The 18,090-nt window shown below is 37.8% G+C and overlaps 1 protein-coding gene across 1 annotated transcript; it reads left to right on the plus strand.

Annotated features, from left to right (window-relative positions):
* The first annotated feature begins 5,877 nt into the window (after positions 1-5,877).
* On the plus strand, positions 5,878-10,700 carry synprb (synaptoporin b). The gene is made up of 5 exons (XM_017479308.3): positions 5,878-6,007; positions 6,733-6,851; positions 8,023-8,221; positions 8,701-8,892; positions 9,443-10,700. The coding sequence occupies exons 1-5, from the start codon at positions 5,984-5,986 to the stop codon at positions 9,764-9,766; spliced, it is 858 nt and encodes a 285-aa protein (XP_017334797.1). The 5' UTR covers positions 5,878-5,983; the 3' UTR covers positions 9,767-10,700.
* Positions 10,701-18,090: the final 7,390 nt, after the last annotated feature.

The raw sequence follows: 18,090 nt of genomic DNA on the forward strand, positions 1-18,090 counted from the left end.
GAACAGTAGATGGTAGCAGAATGTAATGCACTGTATGCTTAGACTCTAAGCCTTAGAAAAAGGTCTCCTGCAACAACACCAGGTTTAGAATGTCAGAAAAGCTATGTCAGCTGATCAGGAATTTTTTTTTTTTTTTTTTTAAAGAAAAGTTTTTTATATATATATATATAAAAAAAACCCTGGTATTTATTTATTTATTTATTTATTTATATGTTTAGAATACACATACATATGAGTGTGTGATTAGCAATGTACAAAACATAATGTACACACATACTGCACATTGTATATACAGTAAACAGGAAACTACTCATAGATGTTTTTTGGATACTGCAGGAGAAATTGTGCTAAGCATTGAAACCATTGAAACTGATGTAATGGTAAATGATGGTGATATCCAAAAAGGTAGTGTACATAATAAAAGCTGGTACTTTAAGTCTCGTGGCCAAAAGTGAGCCATGAATAATAATAATAATAATAATAATAGAAAGTTATATGTAATCCTTAATTACAATGTACTGATTTAGGTAAAATATTGTACAAATTTACTTTTAGATTTTCACTTCAGTGTAATTTTCTTTGTGGCTTTAGGTTTACTTTGGAGTTATACTATCTTTACTTTGAAGTTATGCTTCCTCATACACAGTTTAAAGGTGACTTTTTTTATCAGTTGAATCTGAAGACATATTTATTTCCATTGTCTCACATGTGTCTTATTAATTTACCTTTAACTTACACAAAAGGTTTGGCATCATATAATTTAAGTATTAAGTACTATTATTTGAGCCTGAGAAAGGCATGAAGGGGAACCCTTAAAATTGTATGTGGAACCCTACAACAGAGTGTTTCCCTATCAGAAAACATTCCAAGTAAAAACTTATTTAACAACCCATAACTATCCAAAGATCTCCTTTCTAAGAATATATACTTTATGACCAGTTGTTTGTGGACACCTGACATCACATTTTTAGAGGATGTCATTGTATGCTGTGCCATTACAATTTCCCTTCACTGGAGTTAAGGATCCTAGACCATTTAGACATGGTTTGTCAAGGTTGGCGTGAAACAAGAGTAGCCTGCATAGAGCCCTGACCTTAACCACACTGAACACCATTGAAATTAACTGTAATGCTGACTGCACCCCAGGCCTCCTCACTTGCTCTTGTGGCTGAATGGTCAATACCCCACAGCTATGTTCTGAAATCTTGTGGAAAGTCTAGTTATAAGAGCAAAGGTGTACTAAACCTGCAAAGGGATGTTCAAAATACACAATTTGTGTGATGATCAGATGTCCACAAACATTTGGACATATAGTCTGCATAGATCACAGGATTCTTGAAAACTGATTTAATGTGCTTATAGGCTATGCATTAAACACAAGAATTTCTAAGAAATACTAATCAATTTATACTAGTTTAACAAAGAATTAATTAGTATTTTAAAATTAGTTACCACATTGTCTTTCCTGTGAATCTACTGAAAATAAACAATGCAATAAATATGTCCACATGTTGGATCAGTATATGCTTTTGGTGGGTTATGTTATAAACCGCTGAAAGCCACTCACGTAACAAGCACTATTTACAACATATGCTGTGATTCGTATGTGTGCCCAGAAGAGGGAGATCATATCTAATCTGAAAATAAAACACTCAGTTTGTTGTCTTCAGTGCTCAGTATTCAACAATTTTAGTGACGCATTTGAATTTAAATAAAGTTTCAACAAGTCAGTAAATGTTGCAAGGGTTTTATGTTGTCTTTATTAAAGTGATGGACATTGGCAAAGATTCAAAACATATTGACCTGCACAATTGATTAGGGCTGTTTTAGTACTAAACAAAAAGATACATCATGTGGATTGAAAACCCAATCAATCGATTTATTTCTGGAGTTTTCACTGTGAAACTGAGAGAGAGCAAGTTTGAATGACTGCCTGTGACATTTGTGAAGGTACAGGATGAGTAAGTGACATCTAATTATATATGATAATTATTTGATTCACAAAAGAAAAAGAAATTGATGTTTCATTGCTCTCCTTCTCCAATTAGCTGAACTAGCTGCATATTGAATCCTGGAAATGTCATACAAATGTTTAACAATAAACAAAACAATACTAATCAGTGAGAGAATTATCTTTTCATTTTTTTGTGAAACATTTGAAAGAAATTAGATACAAACTCTTATTTATCCATCCATATGTTCAAAGAGCATATCACAAATACATAAATGAGACAAATGTTTTGCAGTTTGTTGACTTGAAAAAGGTCAGTACTCATCTCTGCTAACAGGCGATCATTAGTGAGTTGAAAAGACCACATAAGCAATTATAAGGTTAAATGAAAAAAGAAAAAAAAACCCTCCTAGATGGAGAATTACAGGCGTTGGCTAAGCAGGAACTTAGAATGTGGTTTTAATATGAAAAGAGAAAGAATGCTGATGAAGAAGATAAGCTAATCCTCAGCATGAAATACTGTTATGTACTGCACCATAACAGTATGGTGCAGTGCTTTCAAAGAGAACTCTTCACACTGTGGGAAGCGCCCTCATGCATGACTGGTATCTGAAGTCTGTGTAAAATCAGTCCTATTTATAGGCAGTCAGGTGTAGTCAGGTGACGTGGCATTTCGCATGACTATAAAACGGTGTCTATAAACCACATCATCAGCCTTATTTTCTTCAGTGAAAGAGAGCATGTCGGCTGTTTGTGTGAACGCTCCTAAAAACTTTTCACCTCCTCTCTATTTTTCACACACACACACACACACACACACACACACACACACACACACAATATATATATATATATATATATATATATATATATATATATATATATATATATATATATATATATATATATATATATATATATATATGTATGAGTCACAGAGAGAGTTCAGGAAGTGTTATTCCTTGCTCTTGTTTATTACGGGGGAGGGCAGGGATGTTGTTCTCGTTCACGTGTGGAGCTTGGGGCTCAGTCTGAACCTCAGGGAAAGTTGCTTCTCCAGTCGAGAGTGACTTTTCTAGGAGTTATATGGGATTCGAATACAATGTCTATCCCCAACATGTGTAAGGCAATCCTACCAACATTGAGCAAGATAAAGGAAGGTCTGGGCATCCCCTCAGTCTCTATGGATTCCAGATTCAATGTACTCCAGGCAACCAGAGTATGGGCGCAGGCATCCTGTCGAGGCAGGGGCTGAGGCCCAGGGATTGGAGGCTCCATCCACAAGTGGGTGAGTCCATATGGCAGAGGTTCGGCCAAGCGGAAGGGGATGTATTTGCCTCTGAGGAGACAGCACGCTGCTCGCTGTGGTCCCCCCTCACTTCTCCTGTACCAAAAAAACCCCAAAGGTCAGGGCTGGATGCCATGATACACACGTGGCCGAGGTCATGTCTGTATGCCTTTCCCCTGATTGCTCTGCTCCTACAGGCTCTAGCAAGAGTTCACCAAGATTACACTACATCTGCTGCTAATAGCAGCAGCTCGAATTCGGTTTTTGGAGATAATATCTCTGCTGGATGGCACTCCCTGGGAGATTCCCATTCAAAGGGATCTATTGTCTCAGAACTATGGAACCTGTGAGACTGGTCCCTGAGGGGCACAAGCTCAGAGATTCCAAACTCTCAACTGGGGTTGTAGAGACCATGTTAAATGCTAGAGCACCATCCACAAGAAGATTGTATGCATTCAAATAACAACTTTTTATTGTGGTGTGAGGAACACCAGTGAGTCCTAGTAACTGCGCAATAGCTACAGTCCTGGAGTTCTTACAGGAACATTTCTCAGCAGGGTTGACTCCTTCTACAATTAGGGTCTACATGGCTGCCATTTTTGCCAGCCACGCCCCTATTGATGGAGTCTCTGTGGGGAAACATCCTGCAACATCGAGGTGTATGTGTGGTGTCAGATGGCTGAGGCCCATCTGCAGACCATGCATACCTTCCTGGGACCTTCTGTGGTCCAGTAAGGTCTGTCAGCTGCCCCATTTGAGCCCTTAGAGTCCGCTTCAGAGAAGCTTCTGACTCTAAAGGTAGCACCTTTTGCGAGCCCTGACATCTCTGTTGCCCCTTCCTGCCTTGACTTTGCGCCTGGATTTGCCAAGGCCTCTCTATATCCTAGGCTGGATTATTCCTAAGTGCCTACGTCTGCTGCCCAGCCAGTAGTGTTGCAGGCTTACTCCCCTCCTCTGTTCCTTACACCAGAACGAGGAAGCTTGCACCTACTGTGTCCAGTGAGGTCTCTTTGTACTTACGTCCACCACTTCAGCCAATGGTGTAAGTCGGAGCAGTTGCTGGTTTGTTTGTGACAGTGACAGTAGAGGTGATGCTACGTCAAAGCAGTGCATCTCTATTTGGATAGTGGAAGCAATCTCTATTGCTTATGAGGTATGCATCCTTGTTACGCCTCTGGGCATAGGGGCTCGTTCCACTAGGTTGGTCGCCTCCTCAAAGGCTTTATCTAAGGGGTACCCTTACAGGATGTGAGTGCTATGGCGAGGTGGTCTACGCCACACACATTCATTTGGTATTATAGTTTGGCCTTATGGGCCAGCTGAGATAATATCTCTGAAAGATGGCAGTTCCTGGGAGATTCCCATTCGCAGGGATCTATTGTCTCAAGCTAGAGGGTTGATTTATCACCCTCAGGCAGAACCATGGATACTGTGAGTCTGGCCCCAGAGGGACACCAGCTCATAGATTTTGGTTTCTCAACTGAGTTTGTACCCTGTATACTGCAAAATGGCTACAGTCCCAGAGTTCTTACAGAAACGTTTCTCAGCATGGTTGGCTCCTTCTGCAATTAGAGTCTATGTGGCCACCATTTCAGCCAGCCATGCACCTATTGATGGAGCCTCTGTGACAGGCCATACCCCCAGTATGACAGAGTGGGTATACTCAATCCCACAGCATGAAGCTCTTGCAACGTTGAGTTCCCTTTTAAAGGGAATATCAGGGTTGCCCTGTTCCCCGTTAAGGAATGAGACGTTGTGTAGCTTTGTCATACTGGGGCATGCCTGTGAATATAATTTTTCTTCAGATAATAGAGGATGATAATGTGGTTTACAGGCATCATTTTATAGTAATGCGACGTGCGAAAATGCCATGTCACCTCACCATGGAAGGCCTATAAATAGGTGGGATTTTACACATTTTCAGATTTCGGATACCGGTCACATACGAGGGCATTTCTCACAGCATGACGCTCACGCAATGTTTCGTTCCCTTTTCAGGGAACAGACGTTTTGCTTTGAGAAACCCTGAAATTTTTTTACATTACACAGAAAAAGAATAAGCAGTACATTTTAGATCAAATCTGGTCACTTCTGCAAGGAGGCTTAAGCCTTTTTTCAGCTCTTTTAGTTGGACAGTGTATGAATGCTATACTTCAGAACTGAAAGCTTTTCCATATTTTTGTTGAGTACGACTATTATTGGTATACTACTTGGGCAAATGAAGCATACCAAATTCAGGACCACCAATAACAGTGACACATATGTTTCTATTGAAAATAAATACATCAACATATATGTATATGTTTCATATAAACATATAAACAGAGGGAGTGCTTAATGATGGAGGATGTTGTATTAACTTAATTAAGCTTGTTGCTGTTTCCTTGTCTCTCAAGCCACTACACATATATAAACCACATATTATGGTTTAGATTTATGATAATAAATGTCATTCAGAGCTTCATTTAAGAAGTATTATATCCATATATGTGAACCAGTGTATGTGGACATGCCAAATATTCCATAATAATGAATTGAGAAATTCTCTCTCTCTCTCTCTCTCTCTCTCTCTCTCTCTCTACCTCTCTGTTTCTCTCTCATACACACAACACATACTCTGCCTGGCTCCTGTGTAGAAGCATCTGTGTAGTGAATTCTCAGTCACTATCTGAAGCTTTACATGGGAGCAGGCTTTCATTCCTTTACTGAGAGATATACTAACTGATGATCAGTCATCTTCCTCAATGTGTATGGTCATATTCGCTCCGGTAAGACTACATAAATTTACTTACAAAGACATCTTGTGATTTGTTTAACTTTCAAATAATTTTGTGTTTGTAGTATAAGTGGCATATATAATTATATACATACATATTTATGATAAAAAAAATGCATTCAGTAATTATCATTTGTTGTGTTTGTGTGAACGTCTGATAAAAGGTTTGATTATTTAATCAGATTTAATCACTGTGAGGGGTCCCAGCATCTGTCTCCGCTGTTTGTAGTTTTTCCTTTCTGAATAATTTATCTGCTCTCACTGGAAGATCGATTCTAATCGCTAATCAGTATTATACTGTGTATAGTATTTCTATATATCTGAGTACGTGTGTGTTTTATTATTATGATTCGGTTTTCTATAGGTATGAGCATTTCATGCTCATTATTTAGTTCATTCTTTCAAACAGGTTCCATTATTCTGAGGTTGTATCTATGCCTTTACTTTACAGTTTATTATGCACTTTAAACATGCTAATAATTTTTAGATTTGAATTTAACATATGTATTGTAAGGATGGGGGTATTTCTTGGACAGACTCAAAAAAACACTTCTATTTCTCTTCTGCTTAATAATAAAGCTTGTGAAGAGCATACTAGAAAAGCAGAGCGTGAGAGAGAGAGAGAGAGAGAGAGAGAGAGAGAGGACACTGAGAATTATGTACTAGGGTTGTTGTTTTTTTTATTATTTGACTTGTTGATTCACATCGCTTCGACAGCTTTTTGCTGTTTGTGCATTTGCAACATGTGGGGGATATTCTGGCCAGATAACGGTTAAAGTGGAATGCATGGATAAAACCCAAAGAAACATCAGCATCAATTTTGGCTATCCATTCAGGTGAGTTTAATTTTTTCTCTTCATGTCTTCAAATTCACAGATCAACAGATGATAGTCGTGTCTGTGGTAGCATAAACCCATAAAATGTAGTGAACACTTGAGCAGACCGCTTTCAATAAAGCAGAGGTTGGTAGTCACTGGGGTCTCAAAAATATGTCCATAACATCAAATGCCTCAGAGGAAGTGTGTGAAGCTTTTGCCCTCCCACACTTGCATTGTCTTATGATATGAAGTGACAGTTGCAAGGGCTGATGACTAAATTTAGTGAGAAAGGATAAATTTGGAAAAAGCAACCACACAAACAAAGATCTTTAACCATAAAAAAATTAAATAATTGAAATTAATCAAATGTTGTTTTTTTTTATTAAACAAATTACTAAAACCTATATATTGTAGAGAATGTGTTGCAATAAGAGAGAATTATATTGCCTTATGTTGCATTTGGTAATTTAATTTGTGAAGATTTTTCTAACAAAAGCCTGAGTTTTCTAACAAAGTTTAAAGTTCACTGCTCTTTGAATCATAACAAGTTTAAAGAAAGCATAACATTTCTCTCTAAAAAAAGCACATTATAACATGTTTTACAATTACCTGTAAATTACAATCACTTTAAACTGCTGTTAATTTCTGTTTCTTCATTTAATCTTTTTTCTTCTTCAATTTAACATAAGATATTTACAAGTGAACATAAGATATATAAATGTAATATAGCATAAATTAACATAAGATATTGTTTAAAGATAAGTCAGAAATATAAGCAAGTCAAATAATCAAAAAAGGACCTTGATTACCAGATCTTGATACCAGGATTACAAGTGAAATTAAGAAAAGGAAAGCATAAAGAAATCATGCTAATTTTACATGGCATGAAATGTAAGATATCTATATTATTCTCCTTCAAGTATAATATCCAGTCTAACAAGTAATGAGGACAAGATGACTTGAACATAACTGCATATTTAGTGGTCTTTTGTATAAGTATAAACATGCATTATTGTTGTAGAGACCACAAGGTCACACAGGGATTATATCATCTTCAGTGTGTGGTACATGGGCAGACAATACATTGGCTTGTAAATGGCTAAATTAATATTTTATGAATATGTATAGTATGAGTCTGTTATGGCATGTTATACAACATGCTGCAACTTCTCGTATGTTGTTCTTCCAGACTGCAGCAGGTGCACTTCAATGTTCCTCTCTGTGAGGGTAAGAGGTATGAGACGATCTTCCTTGAGGGAGACTACTCTTCTTCAGCGCAATTCTTTGTTACTGTGTCTGTGTTAGCATTTCTCTACGCGCTCCTAGCTACAGTAGTCTACATTTTCTACCAGAACAAGTACAGAGAGAAGAACAGAGGTCCTCTAGTCGTGAGTGCGTTTCTTTTTTAGAATGACACAATTGACAAAATCCCTTACATCAAAATCGCATATTTCACTTTATTTTGTTATTTTACACATGGACTTGAATAACGTGTTCACATGTAAATAATAGTGATTAAAAAAAGTTTGTGCATTTCAGTACCTTATGTGACATGTCAAAAGAATTGTAAAAATCTTTTTAAATAATAATAATAAAATAATAAAAATCTTAAACACAATTCATATAATTGATGTCATACCTCATCTATACAGTCATATAAGTGATGTCATTTTAAACCACATTGCCCTACATGCAAAAAATTTATATATGAAAATAAGTGTATCATGAAAAAGAAACCCTTTGTGAAATAACAAATACTCCTCTGTAAGAGATTTAAGGAAAGTGCCTAGCTATAAAATATAACGAACAAATAAAGCCTCTTCCAGTGTTTCCACTATCATTTCACAAAAATTTTAATTCTCCACAGGATTGCCTGGTTACTGTGATTTTCTCGGGTCTGTGGCTTGTGAGCTCGATAGCCTGGGCTAAAACTCTCTCCGGAGTGAAGACAGCCATGGATGTGAGTCTGATACAGATGCTAATGTCTGCCTGCAGAGATGAGCAGAACTTGTGTGAGACACTAGAGGAGCCAACCTGGACCAGTCTTAATGTATCAGTGGTATGTGTTTTGAGTCTACAGTATGAGTATAAGCAAAGTTTACAGGCAACAGATCTTGAATCTATAGTTCACTATTTTGCAAGCCTTTGCTAAACCCTTGCTAATATCAGAATCAAAAATCTCTGATAATCTTAAATTGTGTCAGGGACAAACAAGGGATTCTATAAGCATTTTAAGATGTTTAAAGACAGGCTAAAATAATATACGTTGAAAGTATCTTTTATTTGAGTTTAAATAAACTCATTAGATTTTAGAACAAACACCATTAGGCTCTTTGAATATTGCTTTCAATATTTTGGATTACGCTGTTACAAATTACAAAGCAATATTGTGGCAATTGTATGAAATTCAATGTTTTGAAATATGCCTGTTCCATTGTATCAGGTTTAATATTACTACAAAAATATGACCATCATCAATCAAGAAAACCTCAAAGAAAAGAACAGAAAGTGTGTCAAAGCCAATTATAAATTATTTAAAACAAATGAACTGCATTACTTCTTATCTCACATTTGCTTTATGACTCTGAACTATCTCTTCTCACCCCCAGGCATTTGGCTTTCTGAATTTCTTCCTGTGGGCTGGTAACATTTGGTTTGCCTACAAAGAAACAGGTTTACACAAGTCCGGTCAGCGCTACCCCTCCAGAACGCCCTCTGAGAAACGCAGCGATAGTTTCAGGCAGTACAGTCAAAGCAGTTTTGACCAATCTGGAACAGGCTTTGGACAGAGGCTCTACAACCAGCCAAGTTTTGATCTATCAGGTGGAGGACTCAACCTATTGCAGACCAATCTAGGACAGCCTAATGTTTACAGACAGATGGGCAGTCCCACCTCTAGAGGACCACTCATATTTGTCAATGAAAGTCAGTGAGATAAGTGAATGCAGTGTGGTTATACTGTATAAGGGAGATAGTCAGGAGAGAAGAATGAGGAAAATAACAGAGTAAAGATAAAATAATCTCTCAGATACTGAAAAGAGTATGTATTATGAAGTGGAAAAAAGACAGAAATGGAATAAATGCAAAACCCTATATTTATGTGTACATTGTATGGTCACTGGCAGAAGAGACAGGAAGTGTAAGTGTTTCATTTAGATTAGTTGGTGATTTTATATATTTTTTGTCAATTTAATTATTATTAAATGTGGTTTAAATATAATGATGTATCATTTGTGAGATTTTTCTTAAATTCTAATAAAAATATTTTGTGTATTATGTTACTTTAATAGGAACATCTGTAATGTACTTTAAGTGACTTTGACCTTGGCATGGTTGTTGGTGCCAGACTGATTGGTTTGACTGTTTCAGATTCTGCTCATCTCTTGGGATTTTTATGAACAGCAGTCTATAGAGTTTACAAAGAATGGTCTGAAAAAAAAGAAGAAAAGAATCCAGTGAGGAATATCCTGTAGCTCTCACTATATAAACGGTGGTCAGTGTAAGTGGCTGTATCTAGATGTAACAACATATTCCATCATTTATTTGTGTTCTGCCACTGTAAATGGTGTCTCTGGTATTTCCCCCATGTACATTTTCAATGTTTAATGTATATGTAATGATTGCTTCCTGTACTTTATTGATATTGTTACATTACAGGCCTTGAAATGAAAATAAAAACCACAGAAGTTAGGATGTGTCTGAAGATGTTAAATCTGTTAAAAGACTGATCTGAGGGCTGTTTTATTAATGACTCAGTCTGTTCACAGTGTTCCGTGCAGTGCAGAAAGTGTGTCAGAGTCTATGCAAGTGATGCAATCATGTTGTAACTTGCAAAGTTTTATGTTGATCTCTCTAATCTAGCCTTGTCAAAATAGGGAATAAAAACATTACAAAATCCATCAACTTGCCATGATTACTGTTATATGAACATAAATATAAGAAGGCTTCAGATCATTTAGGTGTATTTTTTATCACGCATCTTTTGATCTTGTTTTATGTGGCTTTCACCAGAGATCAGTAATGTTGAAATATAAACATAAGATTTAGTCTCTGAATCATTTGTGTTTGTGCAAGTTGCAAGATATCATGCAGAGAATGTACACACCATAACAAGTTTATCTCAAATAAGGATGCAGTACCTTGTAAGGATTACACTATATGGCATTTTTTGCAGCCATTGATGAAGAGATTTTATTGCTTTGCTCTTTCTTCATTTTGTTCTGTTCCTTAGTACTGCTTTGGTGCTTTTTTGTATATTCCTTGCATCTTCCCTTGTAAATAAATCTGTTTCTTCTTAGCTCCAGATAAAGGGATGGTGAAGATACTCGTTTTCCTCACAAAGCCTTGTTAATGAGAGGGTATTAGGGTACAATTAAGATCTCTAGGTCTGTCAGAGTCCTGGCCTGTCCTCCTGGCTACAGACTGTTTAGCATTCTCCGACCCACTGCAGTGAAGCTAACTGCCTGCAGGTGCCCAGCCCCAGAAATTGCAGCTTTAGGTAACTATAAGTCTATAGCTGATGCCATTTAGCTTATAACAGGAAATGAAAGGTTACGACTTAAGAACTGTCTTCAGCTGTTAGTAGGGTCCAATTACAGAACATGAATTCTCTTTCTCTCTCTCGGTCTCTCCTCTCTCCTCTCTCCTCTGTGTGTGTGTGTGTATGTGTGTGTGTGTGTGTGTGTGAGAGAGAGAGAGAGAGAGAGAGAGAGAGAGAGAAAGAGAGTGAGAGGAAAAAAGAGAAAGGGAGCCTGTGAGAAATAATTGCAGTGTTCTTAAATAATAAACTGTTGTTCCAAACTGATGATGATATAATCAGCAGTCTATCGATAGGCTTTAGCCATATGTCAAAAAATCAAGTGAGCAAATGTAAATGCTTCCTTCTCTGTATCAAGTAATGTATGAGTCATTGCCACCTTGCCAAGATATGTGCTTATTTAAATTAAATGTTTTTTATGTTCAGCTGGAGGAATTGAAAAAATCATTAAATGTGTGTTAGACATTCTCTAAAAAAAGACAGGTTTTATTATTTGGGCTGGCAGTTAATTCCAGCAAGGCAGAATTACCGTGACACAGCAAGGAGACCATTCAATTCAGCTACAGAGAGTCGAGTATAAAAGTCAATCCTGGACTCAGCTGAGTTGAGGATAAGACACCATGTTGTTAGTGATTTGCTGGTACAAGTGTATGTAATGGGGAGGTGAAGATGACTTTTCCTTCCCCTCTTCCCACTCCTCATTCTGTTCATCCATCTGTCCCTCCTGGCCCTTTGTCAGTGCTTTTGCTCTCATGAATTTAAAAAAAAAAAACCTTTATGACAAAGCTTTGAAATTATACTATTGTGTACTGTAGAATTCTGGGTGGTAAATTTCAGAAATATTTGTAATGTAGCATAGCCCATAACATATCTAAAGCAGAATAAATATCAAATAATCTATATCACACAATTATTATTATCTATTAAATATTATCTTATACTATGAAGAGAAGTGTTCCCTGGGTAAATAAATGCCTTGAGAGATGTACGTTAATTTTTATGAATCAGTGGGCAATAAGATTATTTATTTGATTGGCAGTTATTTGTTAGATGTTATTAAGATAATAGAAAGTGACTTTAGCATTTGCTGAAGTAGAGGTTGATTAACCACATTCAGTGGAATTCATAATGTTTTAAAGCGCTAGTAACATTATAAAAAAATATTAATGGATTGTTGTCTACCATGTACCCAGCCCACGAATATTAAATTATTGAATGATTAGAAATGAGAGACTTTATGGCAGTTATTATGTGGAGAATGAAACATATCATGTCATATGATGCATACAAACATGTATTCAGGTTTATTATGATCTAACATTGTGAAAAAAAAAAAAAAATTAAATAAATAAATAAATAAATAAATGCGTCATGTAAAATTAGCCTAGGACTTTTAACACAGTTTACAAATGTAGAATACTAAAGAAGACTAATAATAATGGTTTTAGGAAAAAGTAAATCAATTACAGTTCATAATTATGTTACAGGACTTCTGAATAACCTAACATTACCTATATTTCCATTTACAATATATTGTACTGTATTCCAATCCTCTAGTTTATCTCTAAAAATCAACTCAGTGTATACAAACTCACATTAATATATTGTAAGCAGGTATTTGACAACACTCATCGCCTTTAATCATGTCATTCATTTAATTAGTGTAAAGTGTGGGCTAGTCCATCAGGAGCATAGGCTCTGGCATGAATGTTCTCATTTGCTCTTATCAGAGAGATGAAAGCACACTGGCTCTGTCCAACTCCCAGTGTGCTGCTCCTCAGCCTCCAAGCAAATCTCGTAGTGGCGTATTTTTATATTTCTCCACCAGTGCTAACTATGTTCAAATATACTGTACATATACATATACATACACATATACATGTACATGTACATGTGACGTAATATTCAGATAGATGAGCTAACATAAAACCACAACACTGTTCTATATTTCTTAATGATTATTTTGTGGAGCCTGCACAGAAGCAAACAGCTTATGGAATTGACTGCCCTCTGTTGTCCAATCCATTTTTACATCAACAGCTTTGATGTAAAAAATGTTAAAAAATAAAATAATAATAATAATAATAATAATAAAAAACCTTTGATAATCCATGTTTATCCATTATCTCATTAAGAACCTCTATACAGTACTGTGATCATTTGATGCTGTTGAAAAAACTGGAGTTTACATGACATCTCCCTTACAAAGAGAACCTAGTGTATAGGAGGCGATTTGTTAGCTTTTACTCTGCTAATGAACACTATATGTCATTTGACATGTTTTATACTACACACAGGATAAAGATTACATAGACGTGCAATATTTGATATTTTATGGGCTCAATAGACGGGTGATTATAAACAGGAGCTAAATGTGTTCTCTTTAAAAGACAGCCAAATGTTTTTTTGTTTGTTTGTTTGTTTTTTGGGGTGAGGGGGTGGGGTGGGTGGGTTAAATATTGGAACAGAGCTTTGGAAAAGATTACAGCTTTATTTGTGTCACTGTCCAGGTATTTGTAACGATCCGGGATATAATGGAACTGTGCCCACTGGCGTGCTGGGCCACAAAACCGGGACAACAGGAACCCTAGCCATTGCTTCTTGCCAGGCTTGGGCTCCATTAGGCTAGAAAAGTATATCTGGCAGTCCCCAAGAAAAAAATTCAGGATCACCTGACAAACCATCAAACAGGAAACTACCCTGGCCTAGTTTGGCATGCAACTTCGCAACATCATAGACCAACCTGACTCATCATCAAGAGGAGAGGCACTCCGCTCTCATTTTACACCACTAACTCACCCTATGCCTACTCACTGTGTCTGACATGCTATGGAACCTGGAATGTGGTTCACCTCGGTGGACTTGAAGGATGCATATTTCTATATTCCATTGCCCTGCACCACAGAAGTTTACTTCAGTTCACATTTCAGGACAAGACATATCAGTTCCGAGTCCTACCGTCTGGCCTCTCTCTTTCTCCCCGGTTCTTCACACGGTGCATTCAGTTGGCACTGGAACTTCTTTACAGGGACGTTATGCTGATTCTCTCCCCCCAAGAGCTGCCTCACCCCGTGCCAGTCTGTGTGCTTCCTGGGTAGAAGGAAGACCTTGCGGAGACCCTAGCAAGGTTCCAGGTTCATTGTAACCTGCACTATATCAGCTTCCTATGGCTGGTGGGCCTTCTCACGGTGGCCTCATCAGCCATCCAACTAGTGATTTTGAATCTTTACCCATTTCATTGCTGGTTGATAGTAAGATGTTTGTCACTGGTGCACAATTGGTGCACATGAGAACGCTTCCCTCAATGGGTGGGGGGGACCTTGGCAACACCGAGGCATACAGGGCAGTTGGGCCCCACAGTTAGGTGCATCTTACATCAACCTTCTGGAGTTATGGGCAGTACTTTTCACATTTCAGGCAGGAACTCTCAGGAAGACACATTCTGATAAAGATGGACAACACCACAGTGGAGTTTTTAATTAATCACTAGGGAGGTACAAGGTCTCTACCCTGACTGCAGCTGACATGAGTGCTTCTGTGGTGGGCAGACAAACACTTCCTGTCAGTCAAAGCAGCACACATCTTCAGCCGTGGCAACAGTGTGGCAGCCTCACTTTCCTGCGCGGGGCCAAAGGCCTGAAGAGGAATGGTGTCTGCACAGGGAGGTGGTCCAGGCAATCTGGAGGACTTATGGAACAGCAGCCATGGACCTCTTTGCCAGCAAGGCAATGGCACACTGCCTGCTATAGTTCTCAGTGCAAGATGAACAAGGTTCACTGGGCCACAAATGGCCAGACCTCCTTCTCTATGCCGTCCCCCCATTCCACTCTTCTGGTCCATCCTGAGGTGTGTACAGAAGAAGCATCACAGGCTCATTCTAGTGGGCCCCTGTTGACCAGCGATGCCTTGGTTCAGCCTTATATCAACTCTCACAACTGGTCCACCTCAGCCACTGTCAGCTCAGAAGTATCTGCAGTCATAGATGAACAGGGCGCTGTGGCATCCTTCCCCGGACAGATTGAAGCTATTCATCTGGCCCCTGGGGTTGAGAGGACGCTCTCCCAATGATCAGCAGAAGTGAGGAACACTGTCATGAGTGCTAGGGCCCCTTCAACATGTTGCACTTATGCCAGTAAGTGGAAACTGTTTGTTTCCTGGTGTGCAGATCAAGTTCTTAGCCAAGTTGACTGCCCCATCAGCATGGTGTTGGAATTCTTGCAGTACTTATTGGACACGGAATGTTCCCTAGCTACTCTTAAGGTGTTTACGGCAGCTCTGTCATCCCACCGGGATCCTGTGGGGCAGATGTCGATAGGTGCAAAAAGGCTAGTGGTGGCTTTTCTTAAGGGAGCTATGTGTCTTAAGCCACCACCACGGGTGGTGTATACCCAGTGGTGTTAGACAGCTTGTGTTCAGCACTCTATGAGCTGATTTAGCAAGCAGATATTAAGAATCTTTCTATGAAAACTGCTTTCCTTGTGGCCATAACATCAACCAGGAAGGTCAGCAAGTTGCATGCTCCCTCAATGAGTCCACAGGTGGGGGCCAGAGTATAATCAGGTTACACTTTGGCCAAACCTGGCTTTCCAGCCCAAGGTATTGTCAGCTCAGTTCACAAATCAGCCTATTCAGTTGGCGGCGTTTCGACAAAAGGGCAAGGCCTTCCAGGCAGCCCTATGTCCAGTTCATGCGTTAAGGCAATATGTGCTAAGGACCACTTCATGGCATACCATGGATCAACTATTCATCTATTTTGGGCCCGGCAGAAGAGGTGCACCCTTGTCGTAGCAAAGGCTCGCTCACTGGGTAGACACTATTGACAAGGTATATCGTTTGACAGGCCGTACAGCTCCGACATCTATCAGGTGTCATTCAACTTGGGCAGTGGCCAAATCTTGAACAGCATTGCATGGTGTGCCCCTCTCTGAGATATGTGCAGTGGCCACATGGGCATCACCTTGCATGTTCACAAAGTTTTACCGGCTTAATGTGGCCCCTATTCCTTTGGTTAGCTCTGCTGTATTGCCAGACAACAATGAGTCTTTATTAATCACATATACATTACAGTACAGTGAAATTGTTTTCTTCACATATCCCAGCATGTGAGGAAGTTGGGGTAAGATGCTTAAGTTGTGTGGAAACTGATATAGCGTCCGACACGCCATCAGTCAGGGTCATGTGTGACTGAATCATATGAGATTCTTGATATGATAAGCAAGCCGTGACTCTTTCCACCATGCACTGACCGTCTCTGGCAACTTCCACCATTAATAGAATCACAGTTACGCCAGTAACCAGCGTTTTGTGTACATTCAGGCACAAAGAAGCTGAATAAACAGGAATGAAGTCACTGTCATATCTATGGTGGTGGTAAGGCTGAATAAACAGATAACTGAATTTGAATTATGGTACCCTGGTAGACCTGACATCACCTCTACCAAATATAGTCCCACCCAACTGAAATTGGACTGAAAAAAAAATTCAGGGGAAAAAAAATCTGAATTCTTTGAATTTATTATTGCATTATTATTTTCATCACAGAAGCTACAGCTAATAATAAAAAAAACTAATTATGAAAATGTTTTGTCAGGACTTTAATAATTAGTTAATTAGTTAACAGTAGCATTATGCCAGATGCTCAGTGTCAGCTTGCAAGTATAATGGTACTAGCCATCTGTTACTGCCAACTTGCGTGTAAATGTGTAAATCTACAGTTCATATGCATATGCATGTTCATATGTTCATGTTCTCTGGACCACCAACATGTGGTCCATATACTGTACTTATACATATAAAATATATACTTCGAAATTTAAGTATTAATGCAAACTGCAATCACAGATTAACTGGCTGCATCAATTTTGCAGAATGTTGCCTTTTTAAATATTGATTCACTAAGTAAGTTGAATTAATTTATTCCATAAATATTGTGTTAATTTAGCCCAAACATAAAAGGAGCTGCAGCAATAAAATAGGAAACCAAGATTTCTGTAGAGTTGAGTTATGTAATATTTACAGTATATAATAATAATCAGTAATACTTTCACATCCATGTATGATATTTATGTAGTACTCTTTTATAGAATAGTAATCTATGATACTTGTATGTTAATGTATAGTAGACTATGGTAATTCTTAAATGTTGATTGGAGTCCTTTCTGTAATATTAAATATATTTATTTTTGATAAGGGAAAGAAATTTATTATCATTTCAATTTATTATTTATCATTATTATTATTAGAAATCATGTGCCATTAGAAAATGTATAGCCATGTATTCTGATCCATGGTGTTCCATTAACCCATGATTCATGAAATGAAGAGTTGTATGAACACAAAGTTATACTTGTTATTTTTGCCATGTCACAAATGAAAAAAAAAGAGAAGGGAAAAATTAGAATCTTCTTCTGAAACAATTGGCTCAATTTCTTCAAAGCAGAAATTAAAACAAATTAACTAACAAAAAAACAAATGAAACTAAAATAATAATTATCGTAAGAGGATCAAATATATACTCTAAATTAAATGGCAAATTACAAATTATTAAGTAACTTTTGTTTTTGATGGATTTTATATCCCTTTGGTTAGTGATCACCTCAGCCAATAAAGAACAAAACTTATGTCTGTATGATTTGGGGTCTTTCTTATTGCCACAGTGTTTTTGTGCCATGCTAGTTCAGATGGATGTTTAACCTGTGTAAGCCATTTTTCTTAAAGTCT

This window comes from Ictalurus punctatus, chromosome 11, assembly GCF_001660625.3.
Source record: "Ictalurus punctatus breed USDA103 chromosome 11, Coco_2.0, whole genome shotgun sequence".
Classification (NCBI taxonomy): domain Eukaryota; kingdom Metazoa; phylum Chordata; class Actinopteri; order Siluriformes; family Ictaluridae; genus Ictalurus; species Ictalurus punctatus.